This window comes from Anser brachyrhynchus (assembly GCF_964034855.1).
Source record: "Anser brachyrhynchus genome assembly, chromosome: 24".
NCBI lineage: Eukaryota > Metazoa > Chordata > Aves > Anseriformes > Anatidae > Anser > Anser brachyrhynchus.
Window position 1 is genome coordinate 1,894,384 of NC_137717.1, and position 25,481 is coordinate 1,919,864.

Sequence of the window (25,481 nt, forward strand, 5' to 3'; positions counted from 1 at the left end):
CCTTACAGAAGCTCTGTACAATGGCAGTATTTGTTTACATGTAAGAACTGCCAATTTTTAGCACACAAAACTACTCAGATTATCAAATTCTCTAGAACTGCCGTGTTTGTTATCTGCTAGAATGGGCCAAAAGCCATTGCAGTTACCGGCTTTAGGCAGAGTCTTTCCCCTTTCAAATATTCCTTGATATTGTCCTGCTAATCAGATCTACAGAACTGGTCACCAAATAATAATAAATCTTTCTGAAGACCCCCCCACCCCCAACATGGTAAAAATCCTACCCTTGCTGCTCCAGTAAAGAGAGGATAAACTGGAGGATGCAACAGACTTCTAAGAGCTGCAGTCACCTGGACTTGCAATACTCTGGAGACAGAACCACCTCCATCTGTGAGCACAGAGCAGTGCTTCTCTCCCTTCCCTCTAAAAGCCTCACGCTGCTTGTGTTGCTACCACTGCAGTTTTTTTCCCCAAAGTCATTTAGTCCAGCTATCCAAACCAAATTTTTGGGAACCAAGCAAGCTAATTTTCTAAGCCCATTATACTTAACGTGTGTGGAGAGGGGGATTGATTGGGTAGCTATTAATCAAAGGATAGGTTTTATTCTTGTGATGTCATAAACCACAGTAATGGAGCTCAAGCAGTTTATTAAATTACAGGAATGCCAAAGAAAAATAGATAGCTTTAATAATACATTTTTGCCTATCTGTTATATTTTATATATAGCTTGCAGAGGAGAATTAAAGTTTTCTACAATACAAAATTACAACTTAAAAGAAAAAAATAGATTCTGATGCAGAATGCAATTATTCTAAGCAAAAAGTTTATTCTTTCACTAATGTGTGAGATTACTGCAGTTCAGAGCCTGGCAGAGAGAAGGAAGATCGTTCTGAAGCATAAATGCATTAGTAGAGGAAAGAATAACAAGCACAAAACATCTCTTCCAAGCAGCCCCCCCTCTAGGGAGGGATATAGATCCCTGGCTAGCACGCCCTGCTAGCGTAGCTCTCTACCATCAGCCTCACAGGCTGGACCACCACCACAGCACCCAAAAGAACACTACGAGGTGTCTGCCTACAGACTGCAGCAGGGAGTCACAGCTGCCAGGTTGGCAGAAGGACCTAAAAGTCAGAGAACTTGGCCAGAAACCTTTGCTCTTCACTAAGATCCAGCCCAGCCCAGTTGAAGAACTGCTCCATGAAGACCATCTCTGCCTACTATTCCCAAGGTTCTTCTTAAGCAGGAACAGTCTTTCTCTTAGCTACTACTTTGACTGGTTTACCTTCTAATTAAGGGTTTAAGAAGCATCCCTCTATACAGCCTCAAGCCCATCAAAATCTGACACTACCTCATTTTTGTTTTTCTCCCCCCATCCTCCTTCCTCTCGTCTCCAGCATTTGCCTGTGATTCAGCATGAGCACACCCATCCAAACACCACTTGGAAACGGCAAACTGAGTCATATTACCTGGATGGAAGGCTTCCAAGGAAAATGCCCAAGTGATGTGGATGAACTGAATTTTTCCTCTGCAAACAGGACTCACAGGAACATTACCAAGGAATGTTGTGCTGTGATTCAAGATGTGGTGGCATAATGAGCTAAATTTTGAACCCCACGCTCTTAAAAATTCTGACATAAAAATGTTACAACTGTAAGGCTCACAAGCTTGAGGTGGCTCACTTGTATTAGTCTCTTAATCATGCTTTTCACACTAATCTCCAAACACTATCTTGCAAAGACAGACATGTCTAAGTATATTGTAGTGTTACACCCTCTTAGGGAGTAGACTGAAGTGTGTATTTATCAGCAACTGCAATTGCATAAAGCACAGGGACAGGTAAATTCATCAACAGAACATGACGGGTAGGGATAGCCCAAGGTTAGGAGAAAGAGACCCAGGAATAGCAGGAGATCTCAATCTCATTTTCATATTCACCTCTCAGGAACAAACCCCTGTTAATGTTCCACAGGTGCTTCTGCAAAAGCAGGGCTCAGAAATGACACATCTTAGTGAACACATACTCCCTTCTCACCTCTGAGAACAGATTTGGTCTCCTGGGATGAGGGAAGCATCCAGCTGAGGAAGGGAACAGCAGGCAGCAAAGTGTACATTTGGATGTTTCACACTGCTTTCCTGTTCCTCTTGGCACAATCTATGGAGCGCTTGGCTTCAACGCCCAGGCATGCACATGGAAAATAGAGCTAGAAGGAAAGTAAAAAGGTCACCCAGTCCACCTCCTACCCTAACACAGGATCAACATCACATGAAACATCTGTCCTGATAAGGTGTACACAGCTCACACAGGTAGACCTGAACCTGCCTTCAGCAAAGAGACTAGAGGGTTTCTTGCACCAAAGTTAAAGTCTATGAACATATCTCCTCTTAAAAAGATCAGCTGTTCCAAACATTCATTGCCAATACACCTTGTCCCTACACGCACAGAGATTAATAAAACCAACTTCTGCCTTATCTGTGCAATTTCCCACACAGTTCCTGTAACCTGCCCATTTGTGGAACAGTTACTGACCAGCCACATGTTCCGCCACATGCACTGTACCAAGGGATGAAACTGACTGATGAACATCGTGTTGTTTTTTATTTTTAAATTAAATCAAGACTGGGTAATTTTCTTAAAGACAATTCAGTTAGGGATTAATAGTTCAGCAGTTGTCCGCTAACTTCCTATAGGATCTTTTCCAGTAGAAATAACCATTTTTTTCAATCCACGACCTGCTTTTCATGTAGAATTAGGTGCTGTAGATGTAACTAATGCACTGCCTCTATTTTCTCTGGTTCAACTATTCAAACTGAAACAAAGGAAAGAAGTGGAAAGCTTACTTACTCTCAGCCTGGCTTCCAAACTGTTGACCACCCATAAAGATTTTGATTACAGTTTCCTCCATTAGTGAGAAAATTGTTAAAGTTTGCTGCCACTGGTTATGAAGAAACTGACATGGCTTCCAAAAAAAGAGGCGAAGGTGTATTTTTGATCCTGGCAATTTAAGTGTTCCAGTTCTCTGAACATCTTCCTTCAGATATCGGCACAGCCTAGGGACAGGGAGATACAGTGCAACTTTTCAGTTGTCATTCTGTCAGAGGCCACTACAGGACTCTTCCCATGCCAGGAAAATGCTTTTGTCACTAAGTCTTTTCCAGGACACCAGCTAGCGCACAGCGTGTTAACTCAAACAACTTGGTGAAGTGACACAAACCTCATCAAGCTGCAGAGACTCGTTTGACCTCTGTGCATAGAAGGTTTCTCCCTGGAGCTCTGAATGATTTCTTCCCTTGCTAAAATTGCTCGTATGCAGGTTTACCCCAGGGGCTCGCCGTAACACCTGTGAGTTCTAACACGCTGTAAACAGACTGCATCACACCTTGCGTAGCAGTGGGAGGCTGAAGGTCTGTGTTGCATTCTCTCCCCACCATGGTCAATAAAGGATCCACGCACCAGCTCTAAGACTTCCCTACCAGGCACAGCCTGCCATCAAATACTTGAAGGAAAAAACAAAAAAAACCAAAAAAACGTAGCTATACTTGTTTTAAAATGACTGCCTCAGACTAATAATTTTTAGTATATGCATGCAACAATAAAATATTAATTCTGCAACAAGGCATACCACAACCGGCACAAGGTTCAAGGAGTAAAACCTTCACATCACTAAACAGCGTGACACATCGCTGTAGACAACGAAATAGTGAGCTCAAAAACTGATCAACTGGCTCTTTTTTTAAAAAATAGATTAAAAAAATTTTCACCCACTTGTTCTTTTTCAAGCAGCTTTTTCTACCCTCATCTGCAATGCCTTAAAATCATGATCCATGGCATGCCTACGATTACTACCCTACCTTAATAAGATATCTTGCATATAACACAAGTCACTGATAAATGCCTCCTTGCTGCTGTGCCTGTGCTTCACCATTTGTATGGTGCTGAATTAATCTTATTAGGAAGTATAATATTCAGAGCATTTATTCCTTACTTCCTTTCATTTGTATAAATATGTTGCTCTGCCATGTCCTAATTGCCTAACATCTGTTAGAAGGAAGGGAAAATAAACACATTATGGCAAGAACAAACTAATACCCTTTAAAAAGTGCAAATGTAGAAGTGCTTTGCAGAGTGGGCTGAGAGAACGAGGAACACCAAAGCCAAAAGTGAAAGTCATCCAGCCCACTGAGCAAGCAGCTTTTGTCATCAGTGCCACCAGTGGACTGAATCACTGCTACTAAGACAATTAAGTTCACTCGGTTCAGTTTTAGCTTTTGATTAAAGTGTTAATTTACTCAAAGTGGTGTTTGGCCAAAACACGGTGCATGTGAATGCGGGAAGGTCTGAAATAAATATCTTCCACTCAGACACTGCTAGCAGCATCCTGGGCACATATTCAGCTTTTTGCATACAGGACCTCCTCAGGTCCCCGTGTCAGTACCCATTCGTTAAGTTGAATGTTTCTGGGTATGCTGCCAGTTTATTGCCAACTGATGATATTAGCTTCCTATACAGTCACTACAGCCCCCTCAATTCACAGTGAAGTTGAGATGCATTTAGGCCCTTCCACAAAACGAAGGGCAGACGTGCTACAAGGGGAACATGAAAGCCTAAGTGTATCCTACCGACAGTGCGGTTGTCACGAAGTGTTAAAAAATGACCTTCATGTTTCAGCTAGTTTTGGTCTGTACTTTACAGGCTTGCTGAAGCAGCTTATTAGTGTCTCCATTTGCCTAGTGGAAACAATTTGCAATAGTAAAAAAGAAATCAGGACAATTGAGTAGATCTTTCTGCTATAAGGAAGAAGCTGAAGAGACGTGTAGCTCTTAATTTGATTTCACCTGCTCAAGAAATATCGCTTCAATCTTTCCTTTGCCCCAGCTTGTATTTTAACTCTCGTTTAAAAGAAAACAAAGCCTAATTCTAAATATTGTAAAGTCTCAAGGTGTAATCTCAACCTGCTGTATGTTACTTGTACGCTTTAATGTCATTCTGACACAGCAGACAGTTACATTTTATTGTGTGATTTCACGAGTGACTTAACCATAGCCACGGAGCCCTGTAAGTAGTTTCATCTTTGCAAGTTTTACGACTTCTCTGTTACTGCCATTCTTTGCCTTACTCTCAAAAATGCATCAGTTATCAAGCTAGAACTAAACTGTGTGCAAATAAGGAGTTAGACTTCAGCATTTCCCCCTCCATATTTTGTAAGCTGAAGTCAAATCACTCACTGAGATAGCATCTTGTGAAAAGGGGAGAAATCACTTCCAAAAGATTTATCATTCAGAGTACTACTCGGGGAGCCCAATACCCTCCTTGCTTCACGTCTGAGCAAAACATATGAAAAATGTAGGTATGGTATAAGTCAGCCCACAGTGGCAGTTTTAGACTCTGCACATCCTACGCTCTCAAGTCATGCATGAAACATTTCCAGACCCAACTTCAGGGATGAAATTAGGGCAGTCAGGACTTCAGGACAGCTAACGTGATCTTTCCCTCCCCTGACCACAGCAGCAGAGACGCAGAGAGTCATTTACCAGAGCACATTTAACCTGCCTGGGAACATCCCTCCACTCACACTGTCACTCAGGGACTCCTCTGCTCTGCATGCCGGATTTCGTACTTCCTCCACCCAAACCCTGGGTGCTGGCTATTAGCAGAGGCAGTCATGTTTTCAGTACATTTATTCAGTATTTACAATAAGGAAGGTTTGTGAGGACTGAGACCTCTTGCTAATTATTCAGTACAAATTGCTAATGGTATGAGTAATGCTGCAGATAAGGAATGCACATACTTTAAGTGTCAATAGATCTCACAGGCTATTTTCAAACATGGCTTACTCTTAAATTACAAAAACAAGGCCATGTCTATGGAGAAAGGTGGCAAGAAACAGCACTGAATAAAGGAATACAAACCACATTTGTGTCATTTTGTTCGGCAAGTAATTCAGCTGAAAACCTGTATAAAAGAAAACAGGTTCTTACAGTGCAGTGAGCGACTGACTGCATCAGGGAGAACTGGCTTAGTGTAAGAAAGCCAGTTTGAAGAATACTGTCATTCCTGACGCTGTTGGAATTGCCACAGCAAGAAAACACAGCAAACATTTAGCAGTTCTGTGCAGAACCAGGCCAAATTCTGAGCAGTGCCAGGTAGCGCCCAACACAGCACAGATGGGAAGAGCACAGGAGCTGCGAGAAGGCCTGAGAAGAGCCATCCCAGGCAGCAGGGATAACTCACGTGCTGCGATTAAGCCGACACCATTCTGCACGGACTCTGACGGGTGACAGCCACCGTGCACGTCTGGCCGAGCACACACACACAGGTCCTAGGTCCAGACCAAATAAGCTTGTGAGGCAGAGGTCTACTGGACCAAAGGGAAAATCCGAACCGTGCAAGTCTGTGAAATAGGTAAGATATGCAGCATAAGCTGCGCTACCAAGAGCTACTGGGCATTAAAAAAAGACTAAGTCTTTACCCTGTATTTACATACGAGGAGTAAATCTCACCTATTAGTTATTAGAAGTAGGTGAATAAACTGCTGGAAATCAGGGCACATTTCCCCTCAGTTTCAGTTCACTGCCTTTTTTTAAAAAAAAAAAAGTAGATGAAATTCTTCATGTGTTTGGCCTTTACTCTCCACTCACAGCATACACAAATACTACAATGGTTTGGCTGATGGACAATTCAGTCCCCCACTCTCACTGAGGGCTCCCACAATAAATGCAATACAAACTGAGATTTCTCAAGATCAAATTCATTATTCGCTCCCTGTGGCTATTTAAGCATTCAATCTGCTCTTTCCTGGTTATTTGCTCCAGAAACAAACTGCCACTTGAATTTTCATGAAAAAGCAAACTCGTAAGGACCAGCTGAAGAGGAGACTGCAGAAGAATGACAGCTCTAGGTAGAAACAGTCCCTCTTAGCTTCTGGCCCATCTTGGTGTGTTACAGCACAGCCCGAAGTGACAGGACACTCCACAGATGGGCACTGACAGAGATCACGAAGAGCTTACCCTTTACAGACCACAGAGACAATTTTCCTCCCTGTTCCTACAGGGGGGACAAACTGACTCACTGAGAGACTACTTTGTTGACTGGAAATCATACAAGCTCTTTGCAGTAAAGCTGCTAAACAGATTTACTGGCACACTTACCCGGTAGCACAGAGCAGAGTGTAGGGTAGCCAGTCACCAGGAAAGCTTTTTCCTCTTCTGATGACCCTTTTTCAAAAAGAGCCCATCTGACTAGGCCAGCCAGCAGCAGCAAAATCTAATATATACAAGATATTTTATCCATAAATAAGGTTTCAAACCTCCAGAAACACAAATAGATGATATAGTGTTGATGCCAAGCTAGGAGAGTCCTTAATTTGCTTGCTCTGGCAGGAAACGTGGAAAAAACAAATGCACATTTGTTTTTTCCAGTGGGTTAGCATTTCCTTTCTCTCGGTGCTGGACAGACCATCTGAGCAGAGGGGAGGCATCGCTGCTTTCAAATGTTTATTTTTAATGAGCAAAAACATTCTGCCTTCACTTTGCAGATGCAGCTACAGGGTAAGACACAGCCTCGCCTGTGTGGTTAATGGCTTTTTGTCAGGACAAGTTAATACGTTCCAAGAACGCCGCGTTATCACAGCCTTTATGAAGAACCTATGAAGAGCGCATGCCTTAAAACTTCTGGATCCACGAATAAGAGAAGGTATTTACCCTTTTCTTGCTACCACGCAGAACGGCAGCTGCTGGGTACAGCCGAGTTACCCGGGACTTGCCCCAGCTCTGGCAGCGCTGCAGGAAGCTCTTGGCAATCTGAAGCCTTGGTGGCCTTTCTAGCAAACCTCCCCGGGAACTGGAAACCCTCAAACTGCACTGGCTGTCATTATGCTCACCACAATCTGCGACTTGGCAGCGCTGCATGACTTTGGACAGCCTTTCTTGCCAAGGGACAAACTAATTCACACATGGAGTTATGGATGCAATCATCTCCCTTTTAAAGCCCATTTCTGTCTTTAATTGTATGCACACAAGGACCACCTATTCTCTTCAGCACGTCAGTGAATTCTTAACAATTTATAAATACAGAAATAACTCTATCCCTCCATCCACGAAGAAGGACATTTTGCCTTTAAATGTGGAGACATCATTTCAGCTTAACTTCGTAGAAAGAATTTGTTGAAATCCAACTCAACGCTGGTTTCCAATTTATTCTCCTTTGATAGATGTCCAGAGAAAAAAGTAAAGGCTTGAACATGACTCTTTTTTAATCCGTGATGAATGGAAAGCACTCTTCAGAATGCATGAAAGGTAAAAAACAATTTACACTTTAAAGCATGCCTGATTTGAAACGCTTATCTAATGTGGAAGTCCCTTTTTTTAATAAGGAAATATTGATTATGACTTAACTACTCTACATACTTAAAGTCAGCCAGAGAGGTGCACGGCACAGCTGCTATTGCTCACATGATAAAAGAAAAAAGTATTTACTTTTTGCAGTTCTAGACTCTGTACATGTTATAGTCTCAAGCAATACATGAAATACTTTCAGACCCAACTTCAGGCATGAGTGAGTTAGGACATCCACCTCCAATTTCAGGACAGCGAACACGCTCTTTCCCTGTCCTGATGGCAGCAGCAGGCATGGGCAGAGATTTACCAGGGGAACACTTAACCTGTCTGGGAACAGGGAAACAGCTCCCCAAACTCTACTTCTGAATGCAGCGATACATGCTCGACCACAAGCGTCAGAACATGATTTGTAAAAGCCACTCCAACATCACAAATGTACCCAACAGGAAAGAAGTTTTCAAATTATCCTGAATATTTGTCCTCTTTGTGTGCCTGGGAGGAATACATTTTATAATTCACCTTCAGTTTACAAATGGACACACAATGGGGAAAAAAATAATGAAGCGTGAAATACAAAACCTGCATTTGACCTGAACCATTAAATAGTAAAGGCAACACAGCTGGATCCAGTTCAAGTGCTCTTCCCCAGACTCAGAGTACGTAAGAGCCTGATTCAGAAGCTGGGGCCAAAGCACCCCACCCCAAAAATACAACCCTTCAGAAAAGGAAATGGATTTACCGTATAAAACACATAGGGCAACTTCTCTGCCAGTTTCAGGGAGGAAGAGTTGCACTGAAGGTACAAAGTAGAAAAAAAGTACTGGAACAGCAACAATTTGCACCAGATTAGAAGTTAACTCTTGGCAGCAACAGAGGAGCAATTACAGGCCGGAATTTTGAGCCAGCTTTAGCTCATTTGTTCCTGTGGAAATACAGAGCAACTTCAGGGAAATTACTAGGCTAATGCCGAGGAAAAATGCTAACAGCAGCCTCCAGTGTTCTTCAGAGCCCAGTCAGAGAAACATATAGACTAATTTTGCATTGCTGTTCTTCTATAGTCATTTGCTAACTTGCAGAGGCTCACAGGAAACACTAACATTGCTCTGTTGAAGATTTGCATTTTGATTTTCCTTTGTATACCACCACAGACACCAGCAAATACATTTCCAAGCATCCAAGTCCTGCAGCTAACAGGCAGCTTCTACCACCTGTATTTCCTGTGTGAGCAGCAAAACTTTGCTGGTATGAGGCCTGTACGTTCATCTACGCCCAAGCTACTCTCAGCTGCTGCACAGAAGCTCCGAAAAGACCCAAAGTCTCGGGACAGCTTTGTGCTAGTCGGGAAGTGTTCCTACGTAACCACACCGTTATAGAAGCTTTTTTGCTATTAGCAAAGAAGAGGAATGCCTCAGCAGGGTTGTTGGACAGGCCAATTCAGAAGAGCTGAACTACTGCTTCGAACCCCAGAGAAGCGGAGACTTTATTGGATGCTGCGGTCAAGTGAGGGCCAGGAAGAGCAGGTGTTTCTTCAGTCACTTCTATTTACTGTAACAGACACGGATTCAGCATGAAAGGAGGCCGATGAGACTATTTGGATCAAACCTGGCGAGAAGGCAATTGGCTCAGCCACCTGGCACACTGGGAACAGAAGCAACCTCCGGCAAGCAGCCAAACTCTTGGCAGAGCACAAGTGGGATTTTTTTTTATTGCTAGTACGGATGGGATCAGGTTGGCAAATGGAGATAGCAAGGTTTACACAGGTACATAATCCATATGCTGCGGACATCAGTACTGTTCAAAGAGTGTATTGCACAGAGCTCTGCACACATCATCTGTATTGCTCCCCAGTGCTTCAGACACTGGAGCCATTTCTACACCTGTGCTGCAAGTCACGCAGTCCCTGGAAGCACTCAGAAAAAGCTCTCATTTGGGTTAGGACTCCTTCCATCTCTGACTGCTAGTTGGAAACAGTGCTTCTGAGCTACGTGGCCATGCTGTCAGTGTCCCCTGTTCCTGTGGTGAGGAGCAGGGCTGGCCCAAAGCCATCCTACTGGTACAAAGCAAGCCCAAGGTGAGATGATCCTGGGTAGCTACCGAGTCCAGAGCCATCTCGCAGGGCTGCAGATGCATAAAATGAGGTATAATGACCTGAAGAACCAGGTGCATGTTTTTATAAAAGCATATTGCTCATCTGAATTGGATCCAAAACTCTTCAACCACTTTATATTTAAAATGCAGCTTCCCATTTCTGTAGCAAATAGCATTGCCTGCCTTTTAGTACTACCTGTTCTTGAAGGAGATCGGATATCAGCTATCAATTGCAGTAGCAAGCATCTAATTTGACTTTGGCAGCAAGATGACAGTGTCTTGAATGCTAAATTACATCTGCAAAAAGGTCAAACCCCACGGATACCTGGGCATTTACATAATTCAAACAGCTCATCAGTTGCCTCTGTTTTATTTTATTTTTTTTAAAAGCTACTCCGAGGCAACAATTTTGACATGACTTTCGGGAAAGTGACTTTTAGTGGGTAATATTCTTGGGTTTGACCTTGTTTCCACAGCGTTAATTACTGTCATTATCAACTGCTTGTACCTTCAGGAAAAAAAAAAAAAGGCAGACAGTTGTAGGAATCAGCCCTCCCCTGCAATCACTGTAATAAACCAGAGACCCTTGCCCTGGAATGAACAGCGTTCTGTACCGTAGCATTGCCTCCCAGACCTTCCTCCCTTCATAAAATAACCTAGAGCTGCTCAATAGACTGCTACATGAAGTTGGTCAGCTTCTCAGCTGGTGCAAACTGATACGCACTGCTGAAAGCCAGGCTGGAATACGCTGCGGATCAGGCACCATTTCTCAGCACTGCCACTGATTTCCTCTGCCACTTTTAAAAAATTTAATGCAGGAAACAGTGTAATGAAAAAGGATTTCTTTCCCCCATTTGCAGCAAGGAGCAAAATCAGGTCTTCCAGGTCCCATTCCCATCTGTCTGCTTTTCTGAATGTCAGACAAGTCACATTCCCCCTCCTTGCCTCAGTTTCTTTTCTTCTGCCTCTGTCAGAAAGCTCAGTCTACGCCACAGCACAGGCTGAACTCCTTTGGTTCGCAGCTCTCCTAAGCATACCTCATTACTGATAACCTATTCAAGCTTTCCTTGTGGTTTATATTCCGCAGATGAATTACAGCTTTGTAATTAATCTTCCTCCTTATAACTCTATATGTTAATTACCATGATTATTTCTGGTAATTCCATTTTATAAATGCTCCTAAAAGTATGAAGCACCGACTGCGCTATCTGAAATGAAATCTCTGTTCAGAAAATTCAAGGAGGGAACTGAGAGCGTAGGGCACAGTCTTTAGAAACCAAGATGAAACTGTATTGAGTGCTGAGCACTTGGTTCTTCCCTGGACTCCTCCTGCCCCATAGCTCCTTAGCCTAATTACCATCAGAGCAGGAACATTTTGATCTTCCTCACTCAAAGGGCAAAGAACGCTCACTGAAGGACTATTCCCCTCCCCTCACATCTCTGGCAAAAAATAAAAAGCAGAAAGTTTGCTTTGAGCAAGCGAGTTTGTTCCCTTCTTTGGAAGGAAACAAAAAAAAAATACACACCCCAATTTCCACACACAGTGAACACCTGTACCATGAAAAGAAACCCCATCAGCCAGCTGCCTACCTCGCTCCTCCTACATTACTGCTTGGCACATTATGTAGCGCTTGTTCCCGTGTCATCCAGCCAGCTTCAGCGGTCTGCCTTATTAGCCAGCTTGCTACTTCCCTCCCAGCTCATTTCTCCACTTGAATTCTGCCTCCCTCTATCTGAATTTCAAGGGATGATATTTTTGTTGTTTGAGACCTAAACCACGATAGAAAGACATGTTTAGGGTTAATAAGCATCTCTATCAATAGAATATTCAATCAGTATGAATAACCATCACATCTCTCCCCACCCTTCTGACTGATGATAGCTAAATTACTTCTAAATATAGCCCTTAAAATTTGCATTAATCCCGTCTGCCTCAAGCGTGTTGGGTTTATTGACAGCATGAAGATATAAGCCAAGCACCTGCATGCAACACAAGCTTATAAAATAGGAAATAAGAGCAATCCAGGTGAAATGCAGTTTCCATTAACCTTGTCTTTTTGGTTTCACTTCTCCGAAAGCTAAGACTACCACCAAATAATCTCATTGTGGACAGCTCTGTACGTCAGCCTACCTAGAGAACTTTACAGCAGTACCACAGCCATTACTTTGCAGTGTGGAGATAAGAAGTAACCAGAATGAGAGCTTCTTCTTCATCCAGGAATACTAAGATCTTAAAAAGAATAATAATTTGATAGCACTTTGTGTCCATTTAAAAAAAAAAGTTCCTAGTTGGTGTATCCAAACACCGCAGCCCCCACAAGCAGTTCACATCACAGCAGAAAACAATCCTATTTATAAGCTTTGAAGATTTCTCGGAGTCAGTGGGCAAAAGTTGTCATTTGTTAGTTTCTGGCTTTCCCCAAAGAATTTGGCACCCCAATCCAGAGCGTGGTCTTACAGTTCTCTAAGGTATGTACAATGAAGAACACAGAAGCATAGCTTTTTTATCCTCCCTACAAGAAGTTGTTTTCCCTTGATGGATGGGGCCAGGAGAACATCCTCTTATGTCGCTTTGATGTTTTTCAAATGTTATTATATCATTGAGTTTGCTTCAAATGCAGTGGTGAAGCATGCTACATCCCCTGACATCAAGTGGAAAAGCCTCTTCTGCACAAGCCAAGGGAAGAATGGAGAATGAGAAAGACGCATTAACAACCTGACAGGAGAAAAAAACCCAACCACTAAAACTACTTAATCCTATATGAATCTAGCTGCTGACAGGACAGGGAGTCGGTGCTGTTATTATTGCTATCTTGCAGAATGATGATGCATCTGGCAGGAGTAAATTGTTCAGCGTCCATCCAGAAGAACTTGCCATCTAAACACAAGGCAGAAGCATTAGGGGAGCTATGAAAGACTAAGCAATTCAGTCAAGGTGACTCTGCTGGTCAGCTGGCTATAAAAATTCACACAGTATCAAATTCTTTTCCTGCCCACCTCTAAGGCACCCTCAGGAAAAAGCCAAAGAATTTTACCGGCCGGATAAATTCTTCTAACAAGCCAGATGCAGAAGGCAGGCTTTAGTTTGGGCAGCTCTGCTTTTCCACTCTTTTGTTCTAACCACAGAGCTACAAAACCTGGTTTTATTCCTTTTGTGCCCCTGCTCTTGCTTTTACCATTCCCTTGCTACCATTTTATGGTCTGTAATATGTGCAATTCTGATTTAGTGCTAAAAATGTAAAGTCTGATTGATCCAAAGTTTCAACATGCATGAATCAGCTCTCTGTGTAAACCTATCCTATACATTTAAACAGAAGAATAAGCTGAATTGTCTCTTCTAGACTCAACACATATGAATCAATTCTCTTTATAAACCCACCCTATATATTTAAACAGCAGAATAAGCTGTTTCTTCCAGACAGAGAAGCCATCTCCAACTTACCAATGAGTAGGAGATATATATTGGTCCCTTGATGAAGCCACCAAAATACTGAGCTGTTAATATTCCTAAAATTCTTAATAAAGCATTATAGATTTATGAACTAGGTGAAAAACTTCAAGCAATCTGAAACCCAGCAGATTTCAGAGTGAAAAACTGTATCCACATCAAGCATGCTTAAGAATACCCACCTTGCGATCTGCCTGATATACAGCCCAAACTTCCCGAGATAGAGCAATGATTTTTAAATAGCCCCTGTTGTTGGAAGCATTGATAGTCCTGCATGCCCAGAAAATAGTCCCTCTGTAGAATCATCAAATCCCTTTTTAAGATGTAACAGGGGAACCTCAGGTATCCAAATTACTTACCACCCCCACACCTCCCATGTGATTTCCCACATTTCAGAGACAGCACATTTCTCTCACGGCCACTGCCAGAAAAAAAAAAAAAATCCTATTTTGCTATGGCCAGTACAGTTTTCAGAATGACTTATAGTGCAGATAAAAGAGGGGATCTTCCATGGTAAAATGACTTGTTTAAAGCAAGGTTTCCAAAAGGTAACTGTAGGAACCAGTAAGACTGGAGCTGTCACCTTCTGGCCTTGGTACCATTTAGTCAATACTTTGTGCTTCAGTAAGTCTACAACAAGCCTCCAGATACACGTCCGGAGTCAATCCTGTTTTGCTCTGGTGTAAATTACAAATAACTCCATTAACTCCTGGAGTTACATCAAAGCAAGAGGTAAATAAGGCCCTGATCATATTCCCTCTAAGGACAGCCTGCCCATCACCGTTTGGGTTAATGCACTTTGCTGCTAGTTCTGGGCTGTTCGCCATCAGTAGTAATTGGATTGCAAGAAAGGCAGATATCTGGTTCCAAATGACATTTTTATCAATATCTGTCTGTTTACAGGTGCCTGTCATAACCTTCAAATACACTTAAATAACTCAATCATCCAAGCATTGAACATATGCTGGGAAGAAGATTCATCAGACAAATGCACAACTACTGCCCAAGTTTTTGCCTTCTAAAAATGCTAATGAAAGAACTCTTCCTTGCCCAAAACTGAGAGGCCATGTGGACTGCATGGCCAAGTCATCACAACAGAACAAGTAAAGCAAATATTTACCTCCAAAACAGCTGGGATTTTTCTTAATTTTCAGTAGAAATTGCTGTTTAAGGTTTTCAACTAAGAAAAAAAAAAAACGCTTTCCTTGGGAGTGCCTTTTTTTTTTTTTAAAAAAAAGGTAATATTAAATCAGTATTATTTTAGATTCAGACCTGCTACTGTAATACCCCGTGAAAGCTGTAGCACACTTCCACCACATGCCCACCGTAACACAACTACATAGTTACCTCTACTCAATATACTGATATAGAAAGACAATCCTGTCAAAATTCAAAGCCTAACCTTTTAGCCTCATTTGAACCAGAGACAAATGCTCCCTCTAATCCCCAGCTTGTTTAAAGACCGAGTGAACCCAAACGTACCTGCAACTGAACTTTCATTCTGAACTTCAGGTTTGAAAATAGACATTAGGACAGGACAACCTACCCAGCAGGACCTTACTGTGTAAACTAAGCTGAAAATTACTTGTTACTTGTCATAACTACTCTGACTGTAAGAACGTCCCATGCTCCCTTAAAACACAGAGCAGGACTTTTTCCCCACCCTGTTCCAGACTACAGGGGCTTACTTCCTCACTTTTCTTCCCTGCACTTAAAGGACAGACAGCAATACTTTGAATTTACACAAAGGTGGTCTTGTCCCTGCAATAAGACTTGAAGTCAGAAAGGCTTAAAGTTAACATACGGTCAAAGACTTTCCTGACACCTGACAGCTCACTTAATAACCTGAACCCTGTTGAGTATCTCTACCTTGAAGAACGTAGCTTATTCTTATGTCACTGATGAAGAGAGAGCAATTCTGACCTCAGATTCTACAATCCTTTATTTCTGGTAAGCCTCAGTACTATTTGGAATGGCTCCGGGAAGCGACTGACATGGTGACTACATAGGATGTGTGTAGGAGAGACACCTATTTCTACAGTTGACTGCCTTTTTTTTTTTTTTTAAATCCGAAGCTTCAGTTCTTGTAATCAAGTGATTACTGCTTTCATTGAGCAAAACAAGACAGACTAAATCCTCACAATTACAGGCAAGAGATGCAGAGTTAAGGGGCTCAGAAAAAAAAAAAACACAAGTTAAATTCAAATATGCATTAAGAAAGTCTCATGACATCGGAAAGTAAACAGGGAACTCCAGCTCTTGGATGGACACTGCAAACTCCCAGAGCACAACCAAGTGCAACCACCACATTTGGCACTCCTACATGCACTGCTGCAAAAACACCAGGTTTAGACGACATAATACTGCCAAGCCCTCTCAGCAGAGCACATGCTAGCTTAAAAAAAAAAGAAGAGCCCCATCCTCAAAACGCTGATCCTTCAAGCATTCTAGCCTCCACAAACTTATGTCTATTTATTTTGCCTTGCTCATGAAAGGGCATTAGAAGCTTAGATTAGAAAGAGCCTTATGCATGTCAGATTAAAGCTCTGTGATAATGTCTTTAATGTTCTACTTTAACAATAAATTTAATTAGGACAACAAGGAGGCAGGGAGGGCTGAAACCTGCAAAGTGTTGCCAGCAACTCCTTTTCAACATCTGAATTGGAATGGCTCTTAGCCAGATGAGCAATTACTCCAACAGCGGACGGACAACCCATGCATGTGAGGCCCATATGCTCCTGCCTAGCCCAGGCAAGGAGCTCCAGGATGTTCTGTCGCTTCCCACCCCGCTCTCCCAGCAGATCCAAGAGACACCCCCTGCTCACAACGCTGGCCCCTCAGAGGACAGGGATCTTGGGAAGCACACAGCCTCGAATCTTTCTGTCTCTCTAGCCTTCAAAATAACCGCCAACTGTCACCTGCAGCGGGAAGCGGGGACAGAAAGCTGCAGGTCTGTGTGATCTCTCTCCTCCAGCTCAGCGTGGAGGATGTGCTCAGAGCGAAGTGCACAACCCTTGGAGCCAGCTTCCTTCAAAGACGGGCAGCAGCGCAGCCAGCCTCAGCTGGGATAAATAGGCCACCACGCCGGGGCGAAGTGCCATGGCTTAACACCCCCCAGCGGGCAGAGCAGATAAAAAGCAACCCTTAGAGCTTACAGTGCCTGAGCTGCTGCGAGGAGCTCTTCAGGTAGCACTGATGGCACTACAGAAGAGCTCCTTGCTGGAAAAGCCCCATGCCCCTGGGGTGTTTACACCAGCACTGACAGATCCGTGCCTGTGATCCAAACCATTGAGTGCAGGCAGAGCTGCCAGCCAGGTTGGTAGCAGCTCACGTCCTTCACGTGAAAGCAACACAAAGTGGTGCAGCATCAAGTTTCTGCGATGTCCTCGCTGTTCTGAGGTACTCCAAGGTCCTGCCATGCAGGGCACTTACAGCCACACAGGGGCTCCTGTAACCAAACCCTGCCGGTGTCACCAGGGCAGGGGATGACAAAGCTGTGAGCAAACAATCCTCGATAAAATACAATCAGCTCAAATTTAACCATGTACCTGCTGCTAGCCTGTTGCACCAGCAGGGTAAAACCACTCTCGTGGATTAAGCTAATACTTTTTATGAATTGATGCACATCAACAGAATGACATGTAGCTGAGGGGCTCTGGTCCCTGCAGTTTCTGTAATTAGGACAGACACACGCTGATTCCCAAGCAGCAGGGGAAAGAGGCCCAGAAGCCCAAGTCTCAGGAACACTCCCAAGAGGAAGACATCCTCAAGTCTCCCACCTTGACTGCAGCCACACCATGAGCCAAAGTTCCCAGTCTTTCCTTCTTAAGCGTGAATCACCAATGATTCTCTTTCAAAGCACTGCCTGTCCATAGTCTGTAGGGAACTGGAACTACTCGCATTAATAGTAGCTGTTGCATATTACATTTACGGAGCCCTTTGTCCAAGGATTACAGACTTTGCAAAACTTAATTAATTAAGCTGTAACCCCCCCACACCTCCATACAGTGCATTAAATTCTGTCAGCATTTTTAGACTAAAGCACTATTTTATAGCAGTTATTAATTGGCTGTAGGCATCAAGTTCTCACCCAGGGAAAGATTTAATTCCTGCCTTTCAAGCAGTAAGCTTAAAGTAGGAACTCTTGGGGCTTCTACGTTTGGGTTCTGCCACTGACTTGCTCTCCTGACACCAGACCTGTAATTACCGGTCATCTAGCTAGCCACTCCCCTGGGGAAGCTGAGACATACAGTGGATACCCAAGGGATTAAAACAGGTACCTCAGAACAATTGGCAGTGTACCTGCTACAGCCTCCCATGCCTAAAATAAATGGCTCTGGACTAACTTTTCCTTTGGACGCTCTGATGTCATGTTGCGATTCTTTCCACCCACTCTTGTGCTGGCAAGCTTCAGCTTATCCTTCTCGTCTCCATCTGCAAGGCCATCGCATAAATGAGAAGTGATTTTTCTGTGTTCTGGGCTGGAAGACCTGAATACTACCAAGCCTCCTGAGGGACTCTGGTCCAATCTTACTTCCTTGACTCCCTTCGACGCATTTCCAGGTGTTCAGCCTGGCTCTCACTCTACACGACAGAGCCCAGTGAGGGCCCAGCCAAGACGAGGCTCTCTGATGCCCCTATTACAACTTACACTCAAGTTTCCTACCTTGACTCCTACCTGAATCTTATGCTCTCTCCCCTCTCCATACCAAGAACCATGGTACCCATTCGTATTTCTAAATCTGAACTGAAAGCAAAGGTAGTCTGACCTCCTGTCACAGAAGAGATCATCCAGATCATTAGAGGGATAGCCATAGCACAGCTCCCCACAAAATCCTTCATGTTCTGCAGGACTACGGTGATGGGCCTCATAGCTCCAGCTACAAGCCAAAGACATTTCTGCACGCACAGCTGAGAGCTGATACTCCTCAGTCCCCCGACCCCTTGATGATTTAGGGATTATGTTGACTAACTTTTCAAAATACTGCAAGATCCTCTGATGACAGGGTTGGTGCCTATGACCCATGTCACAGAAGAAGTATTCTTTATCTTCTGTAGAAAGCAGTGGGATTTTTATAGAGTACATGTATGAGAAATAGAGGTGTCTATTTTTGTCCCCACTGCAAGAGAAGCGACCAGAACATTCCACGTTGAGGCCTGATACAGAAACCAAACAAAATTAGAATCCACAGCCCTCAGTGGGATCTTCTTATTCTGAAAAGACTGCAATGGAAAGAGGAAAGAACAGAGAGAGCACATCTATCAGCACCTGGACATACCACGGATCAGTAAAAGACTTCCAAAAAGCTGGGAAGTGGACTGCCTGATAAAAAAGGAAAAATACACCAGTTGCAATAAAGGGGACCTAAAGCAGAACAAGCCTCCCCCACCTTTAGTTTCAGCTGCATTGCACCGGGCCCCACAGAGACAAGGTTTCCTGACAGAGCAATGCCATCAGGCTCTGCACAAATGGAAGCACAAAGGGAAACGTGCTGACGTGCAGAAGAATTGAGGTTCTTGCTTCCTCCTGACCCAGCCAAACAGCCCCTCTGCTTACTACGTAACCTTTTGCTCCGTTCTCCATAGCTTACTGCTGTGATGAAGAGATGCTACGTTGCTGGGAAGAAAAGGGTTATGAGCACAGGGTTTAAAAATAAATCAACCTTTGTTGTTTTGGAAGCAATCTATGAAAAGGATTTTGCTGTAAAAGGCATTGTATAAATGAAGGCACTATCATTGTTTGACAATAAAAAACAAACAGTTTTCTTATATTTGCTTGGAATAAAGCCATTTTGCAGATGTCTTCAGATAGACTTTTTAACTGCTTTCCACAGCTTAATTTTCTCTTTTAGGTTTTTATTACATTTAAATTAAAATTATGCCTGTAAGCAGTCAAGGGCAACTTTTAACAAGTCTATCATTGTTGAACTTTTCACTGCTCATATCACCTTTGCTCAGGAGCCTGTAAACAAACTTTACCCCTTTTCTGATATTAGTCATCCTCTCTGCTTAAGCAAGAGCATTCTTGTCTACTCTAACTTTGCACTTTCAAAATAACTGCTTTCCATGTTATGTTACTGCACTAATTATCCATAACAATTAGCATTAACAGAAGAGCCAAAAGCCCCTCCACGTATCCAAGACTATGCTCTTTAGGAAACAGATTATCCCAAAGCAGTGGGTGCAAGGAATAACACAACAGAGGAATGTTTCCACAGAATGGCTCACAACAATGGACAGAGTCAGGAAAAGCAAAGCCAAAAAGCAACACCTCCACCCAAGGCAAAACTCTAACTTAAGCAAAAGCATTTTGGAGCAGGAAAAGATTTACTTTATTATAAAAGTATGTCAATAAGAGTGACTGGTTGTGAGGATCCAACAAGAGTTTCTCCTGTAGTTTTGGTTATGACCAGAAAGGAAGAGACACTGACACCATCTTCTTACACCACCCTGCTAGAACAACTGATCTTGCCTCACTCAACAGCAATGCCTAAGCTCTTCAGCAATTTTCTACCAATTTACACATTTAGAAAGTCAGAAATGAGGACTACAGTGTTGGACAATGTCCTTATGACAGTCAGTCAAAATAGAGATGCAGATGTTTTGACTGAGGTCTCCTAAGCTTAATTTGCTCAGACTCCCAACGTAGAACAGAAATCATCATGCATCACAGCAGCGCTGGCAAGAGCAGACACACACGGAGACGTTCAGCTGTGTAGGCTGTGTTCACTGACTGAACAGCCTCTCCCCTACCTCCTCAGGGACGTAAGAAGAAAGAAATTTTATTTTCTGAGTATTGCTTTGAAGTAGCCAGAGTACAACTGTCTGGCAATCCCTCTAAAAGGAAGGCTGCCTCTAAATCACCAAAGCACACTATGAAATACCAATGGGAAATACCTCCATAGAGGTTGCCTTCTTGCTCTTGCACCTTTATATTTTCAAGCTCCTTCACTTCAGCAGAGGCAGCTGCAAATGCTGCAGGCCTAATTAATGCAGCACATTGAAGAGGAGATCAGCACACCTGCTCTCTAATAAAGATTTTACTTCTGTTGCTATATTTATTCTTGTTTCACTCAATCTAAAGTAAATGCTATGCAGACCCAAAGCTGCTCTTTTCATATGGAGAAACACAGCAAGAGACCCCCAGGTACACAGATTTAAGTAAACAATTAAGTTATCTCATATATACTCTCAGTTAACTCCCATGTCTGGATTTAGTGCATATTTTCTGGGTTGAATAGGTCTTGTTAAATTTAGCTGTAACTATTAAAGTAATCTTCAGATTGTTTGGGAGGTTTCCTTCATTAACGAAGGTTCCTGGGATGGATTCTCCCAGGACCAACAGGTACCAGGAAAGATGCGTTTATGTATTTAGCATTTTTTGCCTCCCACAAATGCACTGTCAGGTCTGTGGAGCTACAGACAGCCAGAAGGATAGCCTTTATCTATGAGAAGGAACAGCCCTGTGAGGGAAGCCAGCCTATTTTGCTCAACACAGGCTGATCACCTGAAAATTTAGAAAGAGAGGTGCTTCATAAAGCATGCAAGCCATCAAGCATAGGGCAGTCTAGATTACAAAAGGCACTTGTCAGCCCTACGAGCGAGGTAACCTCCAGCATTGTGTATTTTCAGGCTCACTAAAAGGTAAACTAACAAAACCATTTTCCTGCTATTCAAAAAGAGAGCCTGCAGAGCTGTTTTCAACCATGCAGTCTACGGTACCTTGTTTTGCAATACCGAAAAAAATTGTTTCCCTATCCATACAAATCCTGATGCACGTAAAATACAGGGATGGCTCATAGTTTACCAGCAGCAGTTTTCTTGTCTCAAAGATGAGGTGCCACACTAGGACAAAGCACTCCTGCAAAGGACTACTCTGCAAGCCCTAACAATAGCTTTCTTGTTTATACACTCAAGTCATCTTTAACGGCGATCACTTCAGGACAATAACCTCGTGCCTAATTACACCTTAATAATCATTCACATTACAGAGACACCTACAATAAGGACATAAGAACCTAAGTTCCTTCCGAGTCTGACTTCTGTCAGCAAGTGAATTAAATGCACTATATATAGAACAGCAAGACTTAGTAAATATACAGAAGATTCTACTCCAGTAACCTACAATTTTAGTCATAAGAAGTAAGCACCAAATACTAAGATGCAGATTGAGCAAAGTAAGATTCTACACAGAGCTTCAAAAAATATCTTATTCACACATTCCTATGCAAACTGAAACACCCACGAGGGATTCTTCCAGATGCTTACCAACCTTTTCCTCCCCAGGTCTCAGAGTTCAGTTGAACTGCACTGCTAGCTCCCTTTCCCATTTGAAGTGTAGCAGTTCTCTTTTCTCTTCCCATCTGAACCAGAATTCAGGCAAACAACACCTTAATGTGAACGATTATAGATACAATCAGTGTACAGCTGTTGATGTGAATCCAGACCCAATTTTAAAGTTATTACCAAACAATAGCTGCATGACCCCATCTGTCTCATGCCCAGTGGGCTGCAAGGGAGCTCTCTCCATAGGCACAGCTAGAGACTTGCTCTGTACTGGATTTGATCAGCATTGATTCATGAACCATATCAATAATAAAACCTCCTACTAATCTTAATGGTGAGTGATTGTGCTCCCGGTTCAGGGCTCAGTCAAGATGTCCTCAATAAAACAAGAACGATCCCATCACACATCCAGAGGATCCTCAGAAGCTCTGTCTTGGTGCCTGCCTCTCCCTCCCACTCCCCAAGCTGTGGCAATTCCATTGATTTTAAGGTTAACTCTTGGTGAGCTATAGCCACTTAACGCCTCACCATGAGATTGCCATTTGCCCTGTAGGTTAAGAAAAGACTCTTTAAAAAAGACAACATAATTTAAAAGATACTTTGACTTGATAAATACTAAATACTGTGAATGAACAGCATGGGAGTATCAGCTTCAAGTAAATAACTACATCACCAGTTCATCAATTACACTGGGAAAAAAAAAACCACCAGCAGTACTCAGCAAATTGTTTTGATGGCAAACGTTAACTCTGGAAGGTTTTGGTTGTTAAGAGTTGCAGCAGCTCAGTGTGGAGGCTTTTGCTACTCACTTTCCTTATTAATACTTGGGGTACACGTTTGGAGAGGGTGCTATGGTGCACGCATACTAACAACTCTATAATCTACTTGAGCAAGGCATCCCCGGACACTTTCAAGAGCCACAGAGGAAAAAAAATAACTCCCAGCAGAGCCAGGATCCCTACTAGGGCTTTGTGCCTGGTAGACAGCCGCTTGCTGAGCACACCCTGCAGCACACTGTGCTCCGCATTGCTTGGTAATTGTTCCTGAAACACAAGCGTGCTTGAGGTGACACAGGTAACTTTCATCATTAAATTGCTGTTTTCTTAAGAAAAATGTACTATTTACATAAGTAATTGTTAAACTCACCACAGGCTGCAGCAGGCTTGAGTAAGAAGTCCAGCTCCTCGCGTTTTGGGAAGACGCATCTCCGTGAAGCGCTAAGAGCTGCAACAGGAACCAGCACCACGTCCGGGGGGGGGGGCAACAACTTAACCCTAAAGGAAAATTAGAGGGCAAAACACACCTTTGCATTTCAAAAGGGCTATCAAGCTGGTTCCTGCTAAGTCTTCAGCAACCCTCAGCACCTGATGCAAGGCTGCTGACGGCCTGGAATATTCTGGAAGCACCTCCCAGCCACCGAAGTATTCACTACAGGTGAGCAGAGCTTCTCTTTTTCTTCTCTTTTTTTTAAATAGAACTACTGAAACTGAAACTCCTGAGACTACTCAAAAAAATGAAACCTACTGAAACCACTCAAGCACCTGAAAGCACCCTCCGTGGTCCACTTGAGACGCGCTAGCAGTAATGGCCACAAACGTACCTCAGGTAGGCTGCAGCAGAGATAGGTCTCGCTGAAGGGCCACTGACCTTCACTCTTGCCTTCAAAAAATAATAATAAAAAAATGGAGGTGGGGGCAGCAGGGAGGCCGGGCTAGGCTGGGCTGGGCTGGGCTGGGCTCTGAGCTCCTGGTGGAAACTCCCTTTTCTTACTGGCCTGCCAGGGCCATGGGTCTTCTTACCTCTCTCAAGAAACAGACGTTTCCTTGCACAAAGACAGAGGTAAGTCTTTTTTGTTACTTTTTTTTTGTTAATTAGTTTTGTTTGGGTTCAGGTGATAGTTGCAGTGTCTGCTGATACCTGCTACAGTCTGTATGTGGGAGCTAAGAGTGCAAGGACTTGTATCTCCTTCAGGCTGTGAAAATATTCGTTTGTAAGTAGCCAGTGTTCAGCCCACAGATGGGAAGCTGTGAATTGTGTGTTATTTCCTAATGCAGAGTTGAATGGAGAACGTATTCAAGGTTTGGTTCCTTGTTTTAGGTCTGCTTATGCTCACAAAGTTCAGGTGTTACCCAGTGCTCCTGTGGCTCACAGCTCCCTGCTGGCTGTGTCTGCACAGCCCCTGGGAGGAGCTCCCTGAGGCTCCCAGCAGCTTCCTCTGGTGTCCTTCTACCAGGCCAGGGTGTGTGGCCTTGGGTGGGCTGCCTGCACAAACGGGGTAATTGTCCAGCAAAAGTGGAGCTGAACTGGCTGGCAAAGCCAGGATAGATGAACCTGCATCACCACTCCTCCCTGGTGAGACCTGAGGGGTTCTCCAAAAGAACGAGAAGTTCTGTCCTGTCATCTTATTCCTGTTCCTGCAGCGATAGTGGGGAGGAACTGAGCCAGAACTCAGGAGTCATTTTTCTGCTCCTGGCAGGTTCTCTGCCCAGAGGAGCAGTTGTAGGGTAATTCTGGAGTGAGGGTCTTTTTGTCTCAACTGTGGCAGTTGATGGTGTTGCAAACAAAGTGGTGGCTGGCATACGAGAGCAGCCAATCCAAACTGGAATTTAGTGTGTGTTGTCCAGGTGTATGATGCTGAATTATCAGCCTCTCTACTTGAGATAAAGCCATGACTGAGAACATAACTGTAATAAGCAAGCCCCTGGTAATCCCCAGACAGTTGGACATCGCATTTCTTGTTATGCTTCCAGGGTGATATTCCCGGTTCCAGGTGCAAGCCCCCTTTATACCAGCACCACCACCGCCAAAGTAATTCAGCGTTATAAACTAAATGCTAAGAGTCCGTGTCAGACCTGCTGCCCTCAATTTTTTTTCCGTTTACAGAACTTGTGTAGTTTCTCTCCTGAGTTTAACATGAATGAAAACATGAACAGCCTTGTGAATAGGAAATGTGATGCTGCGTGGTACACTTTTAGCACTCTGCATCAAGGATTAGGTGTACAACTCCTGTTGCTATAGCTTTCATCCCTCGGAGACTTGCATGTGTCACATATTCTGAATGAGGTGCGGAACCAAAGCAGGGGGGGAGATGTACAACAAAGGAGGGAGCCACAAGCAAAGCGGGGATCCTTTCTCTTAATTCTGGCTTTATGATTCAACGCTTATGATGTCAATAACTTCAAGCTGTAAACAGCAAGCTAACAAAAGGCCTGTGTGGGAGGAAGTTAAATTTGTGCTCCGGATGACTGGCATTCCTTGCAATTGTTAGTCAAGCCTGTTTCAAAGACCTACATGTTCCTTATGAACTCTCATTAGCACTGATGGCCTT

The 25,481-nt window shown here is 43.4% G+C and overlaps 1 protein-coding gene across 21 annotated transcripts in view; it reads right to left on the reverse strand.

The window, feature by feature from the left end:
- The window catches only part of CSMD2 (CUB and Sushi multiple domains 2), a 337,680-nt gene extending 314,254 nt beyond the window's left edge, over positions 1 to 23,426 (reverse strand). For 4 of the 21 annotated variants that reach the window (XR_013941772.1, XM_080566790.1, XM_080566795.1 and 1 more), the window contains exons 1-2: positions 23,300 to 23,422; positions 2,840 to 3,045 (exon numbers count right to left, since the gene is read on the reverse strand). Coding sequence is in view for 7 of the 21 variants with exons in the window: in XM_080566790.1 (XP_080422916.1) it covers positions 2,840 to 3,045; positions 23,300 to 23,358 (265 nt within the window). In the remaining 14 variants the exon portion in view is untranslated. Of the gene's footprint in view, positions 1 to 2,029; positions 2,199 to 2,839; positions 3,046 to 3,209; positions 3,492 to 12,009; positions 12,190 to 22,135; positions 22,258 to 22,333; positions 22,589 to 23,299 lie in introns of those variants that run through there. The other 17 variants (XM_080566787.1, XM_080566783.1, XM_080566798.1 and 14 more) reach the window with 14 other exon arrangements.
- Positions 23,427 to 25,481: the final 2,055 nt, after the last annotated feature.